This window comes from Dendropsophus ebraccatus, chromosome 11 (assembly GCF_027789765.1).
Source record: "Dendropsophus ebraccatus isolate aDenEbr1 chromosome 11, aDenEbr1.pat, whole genome shotgun sequence".
Lineage (NCBI taxonomy): Eukaryota > Metazoa > Chordata > Amphibia > Anura > Hylidae > Dendropsophus > Dendropsophus ebraccatus.
Genome location: NC_091464.1, coordinates 47,505,449 through 47,523,261, shown reverse-complemented (window position 1 = coordinate 47,523,261; position 17,813 = coordinate 47,505,449). Strand labels below are relative to the sequence as shown.

The 17,813-nt window shown below is 44.1% G+C and overlaps 1 protein-coding gene across 2 annotated transcripts; it reads right to left on the bottom strand.

Annotated features, from left to right (window-relative positions):
- Positions 1 to 1,854: 1,854 nt before the first annotated feature.
- CRK (CRK proto-oncogene, adaptor protein) lies at positions 1,855 to 17,448 on the bottom strand. Of its 2 annotated transcripts, none has more exons than XM_069944465.1 (3): positions 17,079 to 17,444; positions 11,811 to 12,343; positions 1,855 to 2,119 (listed from the first exon to the last, which is right to left on the bottom strand). In XM_069944465.1, exons 1-3 carry the CDS (start codon positions 17,290 to 17,292, stop codon positions 1,982 to 1,984), a joined length of 885 nt encoding a protein of 294 aa, XP_069800566.1. In that variant the 5' UTR covers positions 17,293 to 17,444; the 3' UTR covers positions 1,855 to 1,981. The 2 variants fall into 2 exon arrangements, with proteins under 2 accessions (XP_069800566.1, XP_069800567.1); XM_069944466.1 differs by having other exon boundaries at positions 2,045 to 2,119; positions 11,981 to 12,343; positions 17,079 to 17,448.
- Between the last annotated feature and the right edge of the window lie 365 nt (positions 17,449 to 17,813).

Here is a 17,813-nt window from a genome sequence, read left to right as displayed (position 1 = left end):
AATGAAATGATAAAATATACACAAAATAGGTCAGTGTCATCAAGACTATGGCAAGATTATCCAATCTACATAACTGGTATAATCACACTGCTGAAGAAAGTGCAGCAAAATGGTCCCACTCATGAGGAACTTGAAATGTAATGGAGTTTTAACAAAGCTGGCCGCTCTGCTGAATCATATTGCTACAGCAAAAAGGGATTAAAAAACAGGAAAGTATCTTCAAACAAGGCATGACTTAACATTAAGCCGGAATAGAATTTCATGGTAATACGCTGCACCCAAGGAGCGCGCTCTAACCCTCATAACCCACCAACCCAGAAGGCACAGACCAAAAATGACTTCATGGAAAAACAGCTGTCAGTTCATTCACAAGGAGGACTTGTGTGTCTATAGGAACTAAACACATTACAGAACAATACTATTTCGGACCTAAAGTTGCATAAGATCGCCTATAGTCAATTATTTAGAGGGTCAATTGAAATGGGCAAACTCCTCAGAACTTATAATATCTTACAGTCAGGATTAGCCAAACTCCAGAAGGTAACCAAGGCACTCCAGAGCCTAACATTTTAGGTTCTATTGAGATCTATAAAAGGTTCGTATTGCCAGGCCACAAAAAAAAAGAAAAAAAAAAAAGAAACAGTCAGCCTCCAAAAGTGGTCCTAAAGTCAATGGTATTGTGTCTATTCTCCTGGCACGCGATTAGATGCAGATGTAGGTGAAACATAAACATCCCTCTATTCTTTGCTGAACTAATTTTAGTTAAACTACGCATTTATATATATATACTAGTCATATTAAAATAATTCCTTACACTCAGGGTTAATGTGCATTCTAAAGAAAATCTATATAAATTCCATCTAAATGCCTCCTTCAAAGAGCACAGATAAAAGAATGGAAGCCATTCAGGGAAAACTTAAAAAAGAAAAAAATACAAGGAGGTTTTATGTCAAAACAATACAGAGGCGGAAATACCACAGTGATTTAATGGTCCTTTCATCCCCTGCCATTAAATTGTCTTTATTTTAGTAGTTTCTACATATCAACATAAAATACATCATTTCCATATTTAACAATTAGTGTTCCCTATAGAAAAAAAAAACAAAAACATTACCTCTAAAAAGAAGTGTAAGCAGGGAACGTGCCAGATTATTACGGGGGCTTTGTTATATCTTATGAAACATACACAAAAGAAAATTGTCCTTGTTGGCAACAAAAGATGCATGTAAACATGCAACAATCCAGAGCCGGAGGCACATGATGGAATTATTATGTCAGACATACAGAAATGCATTTATTCAGGAACATAATGCTTTGAGTTACTCTTAGGTCAAGCACTCTGCGGCGTGTTACTTATTAAGTAATGGACGTTCACAAATGAAAGGAAAATGAGGGTGTTGGTCCAGGCTGTCAGGAAATGGATTGAAACCTGTAGCCCAGACCTTATAAAACTAAAGCAATAATACTGGGAACGGCTGTAGGGAAAAGGAGCTCTTCTTTATAAGAACGTAACATCTACAATGGCTTATTGGCCTCAATGACAGAACCCAATAACAGACACAGTGTTTACCTAAGGAAAAATATTCAAGAGTCAGTAATAGAAATTGGTGAGGTCCAACCTGGAAAATATCGCAGAGTGAGGAAGGAAGATACAACAAAGGCCCTATAAAAAGTCACTTGTTCGGATAAAATCCCTTGCTACAAGCAATGGTGCAGTTCACTGCATCTGCATGGTATTAGATATTGCCATGAGTTGTCATTTATATATTCTGCCTACTTTGGAGACACAATCCAAGCTCGTACCCTGACTCTGCCAAATCTCATAGGAACTGAATGATTGCAACTGCGAGGGAATTTGGGGTATTACTACTTTCATTGGCTAAATATCTTGAAACCTGTGGAAGGCAGTCTAAATGGCAGATGGAGAAAGTGGGAAACAGAGCAAGATTGTTCGTATTTAAGAAACTGTTCCAGGTCACACTCAGCTGAAGTCCTCATCGGGGTTCTGTTGATCCAGCAGGCGCACATGTGTAAAAGGAAAATGACCATACTTTCCGTTGCATTCTCCCTCCCATTGACCACTGACGTTAATCTTTGTTACCTTTACTAGGTCACCAACCTGTAAGAGAGAGAAGAGAATTATCCCTTTGAAAACAGAAGAACTGACTTTAAATACAATGTTAAAATACAGGTATTTCTATACTGAGCAACTGCTCAAGCAGAAGGTACAGAACTAAGATCCCCCCCCCCCAAACAAATGGATTTTTAGTGGTTTAGAACTAGGGTAGAGAGCCAACCAATGCTATGGCAATTTGACATCAGGTTAAAAAGCAGCAATATATCTAAAAATGGCTGACTGCCGGACAACACCTTTACGCACCCTTGATATAAGTGCTGCTTTAACTTCTATATTTCAATATAGGTCACACCCTGCCACACATTTCTGCAGAGACCATTGCACAAAAAAAAAAAAAAAGCTGTCAATGTGAGGCCCTGTTCACATTGCACTGTGGCTATATAATAAAGGTACAAATTGTGAGTGTTCTGCATACATCTAAACCTTGTTGTCAGTTTATTACAAGTAACATGTATAATAATTATTAGAAATATACTACATGTTGCAAAGCTACTGGATTGTTACCATGTTTATGGACTATGACAGCTGCTTACATTCTCAAACCATTGCCATTCAGTTTACACAATACAAAGATTTGCCACTTTCTGAATTTCATTCACGTTGAAAGGTTCATAAATACCAGAACTTATAGCACTGTACATCTGCCATGCCACATGAATTGCTGTGTAGGCGGTGGTACATTCAAGGGCCACCATGCTGATCCTGCCTGTAGGCAATAAAGAACCAGCAACACAGTTGTCATTAGACCTTCACGATATAGCATACATCACTGTACAGCCTTACCAATCATACTGCAGGGCAGTACCCCAGCACTAGCTTACTATGAATCTTGTTGGGGCTACATAGAATACTATAAGCACACAACACTTTGGGGGACATGTATCAAGGCAAAACTGCGTACTTTTTTGCGGAAAGGGGCGATTTGCGAATATTTTATTCGCAAAACGGCCCTTTCCCCCTATTCCATCGGCCCTGCAGCCCTTGCTAAACGATCATCTGGCCATGGAATAGGCCCAGAAAACTACTAGATCGGCGCTCGTTTACACTGTTGATCGGGCCCGTGGAATAAAAGGATTTCATTCAGTTCAACTCAATAAGCCTGCTGTGCATATGTTACAGTAAATACTGGCAACAGGCTGTGGTAAAGGTGTTTTAGGGACTTTGACCCCTTTATGACCAAAGGTCATTGATGCACGTATGTCAAGGTAACAAAGCAGCTCTCTCCTTCTGGATTTCTAAAAGCCAGAACACTTTTTTTTTTTACCTACGGGGCTAGTTTGACCTATAGTTTTTATTAGCAACTTATTGGTTCAAATGCGAGTATTTGATTATTTTGATCATTAGATTGGATATACTGATAAATGCTATGCTATTGCATAGCACTGATCAGTATTATCTACAATCTGCACATAGAGTCTGCCACACTATGAGAAAATCACTGATCCAACAGGCTGGAGGTAAGTATTATACCCTCGTTTTTCAGGCGGCGGTCAGTGACCTTAACCTCTTAAGGACCCATGACGTACCGGCACGTCATGGATCACTGTCACTTAAGGACCCATGACGTACCGGTACGTCAGCCCTTTAAACGGGCGCCGCGGCCGGCCGGGTCCCGATCGGGGGAGATAGCCTGCTATAATACATAGCAGGCCATCTCTCCCTGTCGGCATGGAGGGTTGTTAACCCCCCCCATGCCGACGATCGCCGCTATTGGCTGATAAGCCCATAGCGGCGATCGGAACCTTTCCGGGCCATCGGTGGCCCGATGACCCGGAAAAAAATGGCGGTCGGTGCTGTCCGAGGACGGCACCGACCGCCATTACTGTAAAAAGTAATGGTGGTCACGGTACCACCGTCCCGATCGCCGTGAACGGCCGGCCAGCCGGCCGGCCGTTCACGGCGATCAAAGTCCCCACAAGTAATAAATACCTGCTCCGGACCCCTCAGCTAGGTAGCTGAGGGGTCCGGAGCAGGTATTTGTACATTACTCACCTGTCCCGGGGTCCTGATCGGCGTCTTCCGGGTTCCCGGCGTCCTCTTCATCTTGTCGGGACTTCGGCTTCTTCCGTGAGTCCCGATCGGCTTTTTCCGGCTCCAGCGTCGTCTATTTTCGTATTTTTCCGGCTCCAGCGTCGTCTATTTTCGGATCTTGCGCTCTGCTGCCCCCTAGCGGCTGATAAGTGTAATACACGTATCAGCCACTACAGGGATGTTCAGAATGTAGTAAAAAAAAAAAAATTTTTCCCAATTTTTTTTTTTCTATTTTCCGCACCCTATCGCCGCTGAGTGTTGATCAGCATCGCACGAAAGTGCGCTGCTAATCAGCAACTCCTCCTTTTTGGCGTAGGGTGTTTTTTTTTATATCCTACTGCCACGGTCTGCTGATAAGTGCCGAACATAAGTGCGGCATTCATCAGCAACACCATTTTTGGCGTAGGTTTTTTTTGTATACTTACTGTAAAAAACACGTAAAAAAACACTACATTACACCACACTACATTGAATAAAGTTTTACACTACACCACTACATACCCCATATACCAATCCCCATATAAAGATGGCCCCCAGGGTGTTTTCGGTATCGGACGCATACATTATTATTGCCTCCGACACCGAAACAGCCAGTGAGGATGAATGGGGGGTCCTTTGTTTCTCCATTCATCCTCATCATCCAGTGACATGTCTGGGGGGTAGCGTAGCGTACGCTGCCCCCCAGACACGTCTTTTCCGCCAGTACCGTCCCAATAAGAGATGACGGTATGGCGTGAAATTCTACAAACTCTGTGAGAGTACCTCAGGGTACTCTTACAGATTTAGGGTACGTGCACACTGCGAAATGGCGAAGGATAACCCTTTGTGCATTCCGCAGCTGGCACCCGCCGGCGGACTGATGCAGGGGCGCGTCTCCGCCCGTGTCATAGACTCTATCCTATGCATGGGCGGATTCCATCATCCGTCATTCCATCAACACGTTGGACGCAGAGCGGAATCCGCCCGTGCATAGAATGGAGTCTACGACACGGACGGAGACGTGCGCCTGCATCAGTCCGCCGGCGGGTGCCAACTGCGGAATGCACAAAGGGTTATCCTTCGCGATTCCGCAGTGTGCACGTACCCTTAGAGTGTATGAAGGAAGGGACACTCGAATCCAGCCCCCAGATGCCCCCTTCATCCTCGGAGTTAGTGGGGACATCGTCCGGGAACTGATCTTCCCACTGCTGGATAAAGGTCACCACCTGTACGGGGATAACCTTTATACCAGCACCCCCTCTTCTGGTCCCTCGCTGCCCGAGCTACTGTAGCTTGCGGCACGATCCGAACATATCAGAAGTAGTAATAGAGCTCTAATATTTAGCGGCCATGGAGCGGACCCAGCGCTTCTGGATATGAAGGATCCCATATCGCACCAGGGCAACATTTTCCAGGTGACGTCCCCCACACTGGAGAAAGGGAGACCCCAGAAGAAGTGCAGAGTGTGGCGTAACAGGGAGATCAGAAAGGACGCCATTTTCCAGTGTGACACCTGTCCTGATCCCCCCGGCCTCTGCATACTGGATCGCTCCAAGGCGCACCACACGTCACTGGGGTTCTACATTATCTAAATTCTGTCCCTTATTCCTATTTCAGGGGTCACGTTGATCCAGGGATTATTCTGATCGCCATTATGGAGTCGGGAAGGAATTTTTCCCCTGTGATGAGGCTACTGTCGTCTGCCTCACGAGGGTTTTTTGCCTTCCTCTGGATCAACACAGATTGAGTTTGATGGACACCTGTCATTTTCAACCTTATAAACTAATAATTGGCCTAATACCCCCAAATAAATTAGAATTGTCCCTTTTCCCCAGCTAAGTAGGTATGGCCGCCATTCCCATTAGAGGATGCCATGATGCAATTACAAAGCCTCTGTGCGGCCAGGACAGTAGAAACCCCCCACAAGTGACCCCATTCTGGAAACTACACCCCATAAGGAATCTAACAAGTGGGGCAGCGGGTATATGGCCCCCTGGTGACGGCCACATTTGGGACGTGAAAATGAAAAAATTGGTATTTTTTATTTTCACGGCACATGTTCTACACATGTGCCCATCACTAGTGGGGTCCATATGCTCACTGCACCCCTTGTTAGATTCCTTATGGGGTGTAGTTTCCAGAATTGGGTCACTTGTCGGGGGTTTCTACTGTTCTGGCAGCACAGGAGCTTTGTAATTGCGACATGGCCTCCATCCCCCATTCCAGCCTCTAAATGGCGCTCTGTCCTTTTGGTGACTTGCCCTGTGCCCATATGGCAAATTATGTCCACATGTGGGGTATTTTCGTACTCAGGGGAAACTACCCTACACGTTTTGTGTTCATTTTCTTTTTTAACCCCTTGTGGAAATGGAAAAAAATCAAGGCTAGACCAACATTTAGTGTAATTTTTTTTTAATTTTTACTCTAAATCATTGATCTTGTCTTGAATTTATCATTTTCACAAGGGGTTAAAAGAGAAAAAAAAACACAAAATGTGTAGAGCAATTTCCCCCGAGTCCGTAAATACCCCACATCTGGACATAAAGCGCCATGTGGGTGCAGGGCAAGCCTCCGAAGGGAAGGAGCGCCATTTGGATTTTAGAGGTTGGATTTGGCTAGAATGGATGATGAACGCCATGTCGCATTTACAGAGCCCTTGTGCTGCCAAAACACTGTAAACCCCCCACAAGTGACCCCATTCTGGAAACTACACCCCTCAAGGAATCTAACAAGGGGTGCAGTGAGGATATGGACCCCTGGATGACGGGCACATTTGTGCCATGAAAGTGAAAAAATGAAAATTTTCACTTTCACGTCACATTTTTCCACATTTGTGCCCGTCACCAGTGGGGTCCATATGCTTACTGCACCCCTTGTTAGATTCCTTGAGGGGTGTAGTTTCCAGAATGGGGTCACTTGTGGGGGGTTTCCAGTGTCTTGGCAGCACGAGGGCTCTGTAAATGCGACATGGCCCTTGAAATCCATTCCAGTGAAATCCAGCTTCCAAAAGCCAATTGGCGCTCCTTCCCTTTGGAGGCTCGTCCTGCGCCCGCTTGGCACTTTATGTCCACATGTGGGGTATTTCTGTACTCGGGAGAAACTGCGCTACATGTTTTGTGTTTTTTTTTTCCTTTTATCCCTTTGTGAAAATGAAAAATTGAAGGCTAGAACAACATTTTAGTGTAAAAAATACTTTAGTCTTTTTTCAAGCCATATTGTTTGGAAAATCTGTGAAGCACCTGTGGGGTCCAGATGCTCACCGCACCCCTTGTTACATTCCTTGAGGGGTGTAGTTTTCTAAATGGTGTCCCTTTAGGGGTGTTTTTTAGGTTTTGGCACCCCAGAGCCTCTGCCAACCTGAAGTGGTACAGTCAAAAATGACCAAAAATAACGGAGCCATTGAAATTCACTAGGCGCTCCCTTATATCTGAGGCTTGTGGTTGCGTCAAATAGCGCAATAGGGCCACATATGGGGTATTTCTATAAACTGCAGAAACGGGGCAATCAATATTGGGGTGCATTTCTCTGGTAATAGGTTTATAATTATGAAAAATATTGGATTACAATAAAATCTCTGCACAGAAAATTAAAATTTTCAAATTTCTTACACACTTAGCTTTTATTTCTGTGACTCCCCTAAAGGGTTAAAAAACTTTCTGGATGTGCTTTTGCAGAGTTTAGGGGGTGCAGTTTCTGAAATGGGGTGCTTTGTGGGGCTTTCTAACACACAGTCCCCTCAAATACACTTTAAACCTGAACAGTTCCCTAAAAATATCTGATTTTGAAATTTTACTGAAAATTTGGAAATTTGCTGCTAATGTTTTAAGCTTCCTATTGTCTAAAAATAATGAAATATAGTTTAATAAATGCCGCCAACATAAAGTAGACATGTTGCTAATGCTATTTAATATATAATTTATGTGGTATAACCATTTTCTGTATAAGCAGAAAAGTTTTAAAGTTGGAAAAATGCATTTTTTCACAATTTTTCACGCTATTTTGAGTTTTTTCATAAAGATTTGTTATAAGTATCGACTCCAATTTACAAGAAATGTGAAGTACAATATGTCACGAGAAAACAATCTCAGAATCAGCCGGATAGGTAAAAGCATCCCGAAGTTATTAATGAATAAAGTGACACTGATCAAATTCATAAAATTTGCTCCGGTCCTTAAGGCCATTTCAGGCCCGGTCCTTAAGGGGTTAAAGAGTCACTGTCGTATTTTTTTTTTTTTTTTGCAGAAATCAATAGTCCAGGCGATTTTAAGAAACTTTGTAATTGGGTTTATTAGCCAAATCTGCCATTATCTGCATGTAAAAAGCCTTTTCCCAGGCCCCCCCCCTCCTTCCTCTTTTTCATCCACTCAGAAAAACCTGAAAATTGTGACTTGTTGCAGGAGACGTCCCCAGTCTGCTCTAGGGAGAGGGGAGGGGGGAGGAGGAAGGAGGGAGTTAGCTGGCAGCAGAAAGCAGATAACAGAGGATTACAGGCACGGAGCTGGGTGACAGCTGTAATCGGAGCTCAGACAGGTCACTGGTGATGGTCAGTAGAGATATCCCCTGAGGGATTTGTAGATTAACTCTTTGTTGTCCTGTTTTGGTCTTTTCTTTAGCTCTCTCCATAGGAGAACAATGAAGACAGGGGGGAGAGCTTCAAACTGCTTTTTCATGATAAAAATGCATTTTTCTGATAATAAACCCAATTACAAAGTTTCTTAAAATCGCCTGGACTATTGATTTCTGCAAAAAAAAATTTCACGACAGTGACACTTTAAAGCGACTTTGTACCCACAATCTGACCCCCCCCAAACTGCTTGTACCTTCGGATAGCTGCTTTTAATCCAAAATCTGTCCTTGGATCCGTTCGGCAGGTGATGCAGTTATTGTCCTAAAAAACTAATTTTAAACTGGCAGCCCTAAGTCAAACGGCCGTGGCCTAGATTGTGTATGCATTAGGCTGGCACAACCTCTTGCAGCCCGTGCCAAACGGGAGTATCTGTGCCCTAACTTTGAACCACCCCTCCTTTCTTTCGCCTCACCCTCCTCATCATTAGGAATGCTCCAGGCAGATTGTCTCCTATTCCCCACCTGTGTCAGCACGGCACATGGGCTGGATTGTTAAGGACCTGTGCAATGTTCAGCATGAAGAAAATGTTACAGTGGCATTACTAATGATGAAGAGGGTGGGGAGGAGGGACGGAGGGGTGGTGCAAAGTTAGGGCACAGATACTCCCGTAGGGCATGGGCTGAAAGTTTAAAAGTTGTTTTTTAGGACAATAACCTTGGCGAGAGCTGTTGTCTCTACATTACCTAGTCCCAGTCATTGTGTAGGCTATGTGCCTGGTATGTGGTAAGCTGCACTGCCAGGCCTAAGCACTAAAAAGTTTATTATGCTGGTACATTCTGTATCCACTGTTTCCGGCCTTTTCAATCAGCTGATTTATGAGGGTTTAAGAAGTCAGAGCCCCACCTATGTGATTTTGTCACCCTATACCAGGGGTAGGGAACCTTGGCTCTCCATCTGTTGCAAAACTACAACTCCCATCATGCCTGAACAGCCAAAGCTAAAGCCAAGGTTCCCTACCCCTGCCCTATACTATAGTTCAGGAAAATGTAAAGTGCTCACAGACAGGACACATTGATTCCTGACTGATGTACCTGGCAGGGGCATTAACCTGAGTTCAAGCATATCTGGATTCTCTGACAGCATTACATAGCTTCCAAGTGTCTAAATGTAACAAATATAAACCAAAAACTATTTTTTAGGAATGTACCAAACAAGAAAGGATGAATCATAAGATTAGTAAGTAAATACTCATGTAAAGCTCCAGCTGTTTCCTAACTGTAAAAGGAAGAGGGGGGGTTAGCCCAAACTAAGCCTGCTCACATGAGAACGCGGCTAATCCTGCGGGAATAGGACAGAAACCAACCCAGTACATTTTAATACAATTAAAACAAAATCCACAGTTGGTGATCATCATCAGTATAATGCAGAGAGTCATAAGGGCCCACAAACAATACTATCCATAGGGTCATTCTGATATAGGAGCCAGAGGATTTCACTAGAGATCAAGAAAACTCCTCCGGGGGACAGAGCTCTACAGGGGAGACAGCAAGAAATGTCTCAATATATAGCGCTCTGTATGGCCCCAATATTAAAAGGAGGCACAGGGAGGGTTTGTTTTTTTTCTCCTCTTGTGAATTTATATGATAGTGGTAACAAACCGCACCACATGGAATTCCTACAAGCTCCGTAGGATGGGAACATTACTTAAAGGGGTTATCCAGTGCTACAAAAACATGGCTACTTTTGCCTTACTATTGTCTCCAGATTGGGTTGAGTTTGAAACTCCGTTCCACTGAAGTAAATGGAGCTTAATTGCAAACAGCACCTGACCTGGGGACAAGAGAGCGGGAAAATTGGCCATTTTGTAGCGCTGGATAAGCCCTTTAACTACATGTTCCGGCATGGCCTGTGCTCAGGTAGCACCAATCATCACTGATTAATACAAGCATCATTTAAAGTAGTATTCTTATGTTAGAAGGTTTAGCAGAACAGAAGAGGTCTGCTCTAGAGGGCTGCTGCAGACCCCCAGATATGCAATAAAATAGGAACCATAAACGTACATGCATGCACGGCCAACACAATATTCTCTATAGGTATTTTGAACGTTACCAAGCATCCTATAGTAAGTCTTTGAAGCCTGTCTTATGAAGTGACCAGAGACAGAAGTGCTTATCCAAGTACTTCTCCCCACCTGTTCTAGCAATCAAGGGGGGGGGGGTCTAAGCACCCAGACCCCCTACTGATAAAAACTTTTAGACATATCTTTTACTAATAGTTACACTTTAAAACCTCTTCTGATGAATACACAAAAGAGTAATAAAATGACATTCTTTCAGCAGAAATTATTCAGATGTAAACATGAGTCACCATGGAATCTAGATTGAGCTGCTGCTTCCCCTTAGGTTCCAACCAGCTCACCCATGAATGACTGAAAAGTCCCATTCATACTTCAAATTAACATCAGGAACTTCCTTCCTATAATCATCTTGTTGCAATACAACAATGGAATCTGCCAGTCTCCTCAGCTCACATACTGCAGGGCACCTATACAAGCTTCCAGAAAAACTAGCAAATAGTAACACAAAGTACAGGCAACAGATGAATCAAGCACCCCCAAAAACACTGCTGTGGCAATCCGTGTTTACTGTGTCGTCATCCAGCCGAAAACGACATGTGGGAAAAACCTTCAAGCTCTGACAAGCTGCTCCGAGCCACATTAACACCAATGGTCTGCTCACATTGTCCTCACAACTGAATGGCAGACAGTAAACATTCCTTTATCCCCCTAAAACTCTGGTTCTAGGGTGTAAATAGTAGGAGCTTTTAGCACCCACTCTATAATGGCCCTTATTTAAAGCTCCTCTGAAAGATGGGAGCACCATCTTAGGTCTTTCAGGCGGATGTAGACCTTACAAATTCCCACGCGGATACATGTATGAGAGCTCTGGGTAATAGGAATCTGATCCCTCTCCCTGTGGGAAGTTTGACATTTGTAATACTAGATTTACCAATTCTAATTTTGCCTAAAAATAATTGCACTTTGAAAGGAAAATTATTTGGTGATTGTTTTCCTTCACAGCTGCACCCATTATATACCTCCAAAGCCAAGGCTGTCTTGTCGTAGGCATTAGGGACTCGCTTCTGGATAACCCTGGCAAAAATGGGCCCATTCTGGAGGTTAGGCAGCGGAGTGTTGACACTGGGCTGGGCATAGGGCCCTGGCTCCGGCCCGCCCAGTTGCTGCGGATGCGAATTTTCCTGGTTACCTCCAATCAGAGCGGACCCGGCAGTTGAGGGAGGTCTGTACTTTTCCACATAAGGGACAGGTATCATGCCCCGTCTTCCTTCGCTGTCCTCAGCATTCCACCACTGCTCCTCAGGTTTATCCCGGATTCTTAGGATGTCTCCCTTCTTAAATGGAAGATCTTCATCATCATTACCATTAAAGTCAAAGAGAGCCCGGACATACTCTGTTTCTTCTTGTCTCTGGATCACTCCAGATTGTTTAGACTTGGAAACAGGATCTATTAAAGTGGTAGTGTCCAGATAATGGATTTTATAAAATTCCAATAGCGCAGGTAAGGACTCAAACTCTTGATCACCTATCCTGAATCGGGACTGATTCACCCCTGGAAAGAAACCAAAAAGAATGAGCACAAACTTAGAAAGTTACCAACAACCCAACAGTGTATGCTTACCTGTTATAACACCATAGAGATCTAAAGAATCTAGACAAATACATAACCTGCAGCATTTCCAGAACTCGTCTCAGCAGTGATAGCCGCCTCAGCCAATCAATGACTGAGACAGTACCGCACCATGGCGAGCGACTAGCTGAGCAGCCGTCAGTGCTGGGATGAGTGCACCCGGGAAGTTGCAGGGAAAAACCGGGAAGAGTGGAGAGGTTAGAACAGGATGTTTTCTATAAGGGCAGCAGTGTATAAAAATGCTGGAGTACCCATATAACCGCTGGACAAGAATGACATTTTGCAGACTGAGGCTAGGTTCACACTGCGTTTTCAGCATCCATTTAACTGATCTGTTTTTTTGCAAAAAACGGATTGCAAAAAACAGATGCATTTGTGTGCATCCGTTTTTTCCATTGACTTCCATTATAAAAAAACGGATCAAAACCGATGCGTTTTTTTTTTTTTGACGCACAATAAAGTACTGTTGACACTACTTTTTTGACCGTTAAAAAAAACCGATCCGTTAAACTGAATTCAAAAACACAGTGTGAACCCACCCTAAGAACAACCTTAAAAGAAACCTGCTGCATAGAAAATACAGTCCAATGTGAAGGCAACATACTATAAAACAAAGTGATACATAGTATTTTGAGAAAGGATTACAGGGGTTATCCAGCGAAAAATCTTTTTCTTTCGAATCAACTGGTTTTAGATAGTTATATAGATTTGTAATTTACTCCTAATTGAAAATCTCAATCCTTCCCATACTTATCAGCTGCTGTATGTCCTGCAAGAAGTGGTGTATTCTCTCCAGTTTCACAAAGCTCTCTCTGCTGCCACCTCTGTCCATGTCAGGAACTGTCCAGAGCAGGAGAGGTTTTCTATTTGCTACTGCTCTGGACAGTTCCTGACTTGGACAAAGATGGCAGCAGAGAGCACTGTCTCAGACTAAAAAGAAAACATTTCCTGCAGTACATACAGCAGCTGATAAGTTTGGGAAAACTTGTGATTTTTAAATAGAAGTAAATTACAAATCCATATAACTTTCCAAAAGTTGATTTGAAAGAAAAAGATTTTCGCCGGAGTACCACTTTAACAAGAACTTGTAATTTATTCAAGTAAATCTCTGCTCAGTGGGCAAAGTGATGTGGGCTGTGCTACTCAGTGACAGATATCTGTGTATAGGTGTGCATATAGAGTCAATCACTGAGTAAACCTGCCTACCTCACTACATACCCCAGAAAACCAGAGATTTACACAGATAACTGTATCAGACTGCTGGTCTCCTACAGGCCAGTGGCAGATGGGCTGTATTTCCAACATGCCAGGTTCCCTTTAGTTGTAAATTTACGTTGGACAAAAATGGCAAAATGTAAAACGGACAGTGGGCTTGTGGATGATATTCTGCAGAACAGAGGCACTTTTCCCACAGAGAAACGGTCATGTGGTTAGACTACTAAAATATGCGCCATGCTGTCCATTAAACTTTTCATTGCATATTTCATTCCTTTCTATGTAGCAGGTGTGAAATCTGTTGTGAACCCAGAGGAAAACTTGCATGTGACACTACAGATGTGCAGAGAAATCATATTCCAGAAAGGGTGGTTGTTCCTATGGGGTATACCACAGGCAGAGGATTTTTTGTAGATATTTTTGGAGATTGGTGGCATACATGTGAATGGGGCCATTTCTGCAGCAGGCATATGGGAGGGCCACAGACATTTCTGCAACAAATCTTCCCGGCCAGGCAGGCTGGTGTCATACACTGCATTTTCCCAGCCACAACCAGAAGCAGACCCCAGCAAGGAGGAAACCTTCCTAATATTTCTCAATGCTTTAGAATCTTCTTCTGGCTTTGGCCCAAAACCCGCAGTGAGACCAGCATAACATGAACACATTTTTGCATCTGTATTATGGCTGCAAGTCCCAGCCAAACTGAGGGTGTGATGGCCCAGACTTCTACAGTCAGTTCAGGGGGGACCTGTGGCTGGTATTTAAATGCAAAAACGCATCCATATTACACTAGTGTGAAAACAGTCTGTGTGTGACGTATAAGGCTCTGTCCATGCAGCATTATCTATAGTTATTTTAGTGCTTCCTCTTTGCCAAAATATATGTGCAATTCACATATATGTGACCACAGAATAAGGGTAACCCTGCTGATCAGTCGATCTGACACCCTCACCCCTATCACAAGGATGGAGATCAACAGTTTCTCTGTGAACGGAGTGGCGGCACGCATGCCTGATCTTAGTTTCTTTCACTATGCAACTCATAAACATTGCTGAATTGTGCTATGTACAGAGGTCCCACAGACAGTGAGTGGGGTGGTGGATGTGAAGGTGCCATGCCACTCCATTCATTTAGGGGGCACACAACCTGATCTTGTGATCAGTGGGACCCCAAGGATAAGCTAGGTAGATGATAACCCCTTTGTAGCAATTTCAACACATAAAAGGTTATTCTTTGTATGTCAAAATTCCCAAAAGTCTTTCTTTATGACTTCCTGGCACTTTAAAATCCCTACTTGCTGTCACTAAATAGATAAATATTTATTTTTTAATTGGGGAATGAGAATGCACATCCAGCCGCCTCTTACCCCCCAGAGAACACAATGGATCAGGTACACTGATCATCCCTAACCCTCCTTGAGTCTTATACATCACATGTCTGGCCGGTATCTCTCCATGTAATGTATGGCCAGGTCACCACATCCAGTAATGTAGCAATCATACCTTGAAGCGCTCACTTACAGTATAACTACCAGAGGACTTCTCTACACAATGTAGTTCTGTATGTAACAAATTTATACAAGTCATCCATTGTTACCAATGAAGGCGCACCCTCCACATCCGTATTCTCCAACCTTTGGCTATCCAGTGGCTGCACACTACAACGCCCTTCATGCCCTGACAAATCCCGCCTGCGGCTCAGTGGGAGTTGTAGTTCTGCAACCACTGACTAGACCCTAAAGGGGAGATTTACCAAACCCTGTACAGGCGATCAGCTGCCCATAGAAACCAATCAGGTTTCTGCTTTCACTTTCAAAGATGCCTCCGAAACATTATAGCTGAAATCTGATTGGATGCTATAGGGAACTGGTCCACTGCTCTTAAGCCCAAGGTTTGATAAGTTTTCCCCAAGTGCCTGTATACACAATTCTACTTAGGCCTAGTCCTCCATCGCTATATCCATAGCACCAACACATCTACAGTCCTCCATTGCTATAACCATAGCGCCAATACATCTACAGTCCTCCATTGCTATATCCATAGCGCCAATACATCTACAGTCCTCCATCGCTATATCCATAGCGCCAATACATCTACAGTCCTCCATCGCTATATCCATAGCGCCAATACATCTACAGTCCTCCATCGCTATATCCATAGCGCCAATACATCTAGTCCTGCATCGCTATATCCATAGCGCCAATACATCTACAGTCCTCCATCGCTATATCCATAGCACCAATACATCTACAGTCCTCCATCGCTATATCCATAGCGCCAATACATCTACAGTCCTCCATTACTATATCCATAGCGCCAATACATCTACAGTCCTCCATCACTATATCCATAGCGCCAATACATCTACAGTCCTCCATCGCTATATCCATAGCGCCAATACATCTACAGTCCTCCACTACTATATCCATAGCGCCAACACATCTACAGTCCTCCATCGCTATATCCATAGCGCCAATACATCTACAGTCCTCCACTACTATATCCATAGCGCCAATACATCTACAGTCCTCCATCGCTATATCCATAGCGCCAATACATCTACAGTCCTCCATCGCTATATCCATAGCGCCAATACATCTACAGTCCTCCATCGCTATATCCATAGCGCCAATACATCTACAGTCCTCCATCGCTATATCCATAGCGCCAATACATCTACAGTCCTCCACTACTATATCCATAGCGCCAATACATCTACAGTCATCCATTACTATATCCATAGCGCCAACACATCTACAGTCATCCATTACTATATCCATAGCGCCAACACATCTACAGTCCTCCATCGCTATATCCATAGCGCCAATACATCTACAGTCCTCCATTACTATATCCATAGCGCCAATACATCTACAGTCATCCATTGCTATATCCACAGCGTCCACACAGGTATATACATCTACAGTCATCCATTGCTATATCCACAGCATCCACACAGGTATATACATCTACAATCATCCATTGTTATATTCACATAGGTCTAACATCCGTCCATTGCTATATCCATAGCGTCCACATAGGTCTAACATCAGCCATTGCTATATCCATAGCGTCCACATAGGTCTAACATCAGCCATTGCTATATCCATAGCGTCCACACAGGTATATACATCTACAATCATCCATTGTTATATTCACATATGTCTAACATCAGCCATTGCTATATCCATAGCGTCCACATAGGTCTAACATCAGCCATTGCTATATCCATAGAGTCCACATAGGTCTAACATTAGCCATTGCTATATCCATAGAGTCCACATAGGTCTAACATCAGCCATTGCTATATCCATAGAATCCACATAGGTCTAACATCAGCCATTGCTATACCCATTGTACTCATACAGCTCCCATAAGTTGAGGACCCATGGATACCCCCAGGGTCTGAGCCCTGTTCACACGGCCGCCGCCGCCTCACTCACCGGACTGGCGGTTGTTGCTGACGCTATTGATGATGTAATGGGAGACCTTGGAGTTCTCGCTGACGGAGAGCACGTAGTCCCCGGGGATAGTGGCGGAGTCCCGCACCAGGAACACTCCGTGCCGCTGCCCCTGCAGCAGATTCACCGCCTCCTGTCGGTTCTGCCTGCCCCAGTACCAGCTCGCTCGGTCTTCAGAGTCGAAGTTGCCGGCCATGGCCTCTGCTCGCTGCCCGGTGCGCTTTCCCCGCCTTTTAGGCGCCGACCGACGCCGCCCGCAACAGACACGACAAGCGAGCACTTCCAGCCGATCCCGACCTCACTAAACCCGAAATGGCGGCACAGGAAAGATCTGACCTCACCTTCCGGAAGTGCGTCATCAGCCGCCGCCGGGGCCGTAGTCAGCGAGCGCCGCCATTTCCCTGAGGTCAGGCTGATGTGGACGGAGCGTGTGAACAGTCCGCTGCCTCCGTTATGTGCGCGTTTTAGGGATGTATTCACATCAGGCATTTTTTCCTTGCAGTTTTTGTATGTAATGCAGCCAAACAATCAGGACTTGCTTTACAGTCAAAGGGCTTGTCAGCTGAGGTGGGATTCACATTTTTAAAGGGGATGTGCGGAGGGAGAAAACTATAAAGGACAGACTGATAGCAAAGCTGTAGTCACTGATCCCTGCCAAGCTTAACTTACTGGTTTCAATCTTGACGCAAGGAAATGCCCACTGGTTGGCAGACTGAA

What these genes read in the sequence shown, in the direction of transcription:
- CRK (XM_069944465.1), bottom strand. Translation starts at nt 17,292, where the DNA reads ATGGCCGGCAACTTCGACTCTGAAGACCGAGCGAGCTGGTACTGGGGC. An exon ending in CAGCAACAACCGCCAGTCCG is followed by an intron (nt 12,344 to 17,078) that starts GTGAGTGAGGCG and finishes GTTTCTTTCCAG; the next exon opens with GGGTGAATCAGTCCCGATTC. An exon ending in AGACAGCCTTGGCTTTGGAG is followed by an intron (nt 2,120 to 11,810) that starts GTATATAATGGG and finishes TCTCTCTTACAG; the next exon opens with GTTGGTGACCTAGTAAAGGT.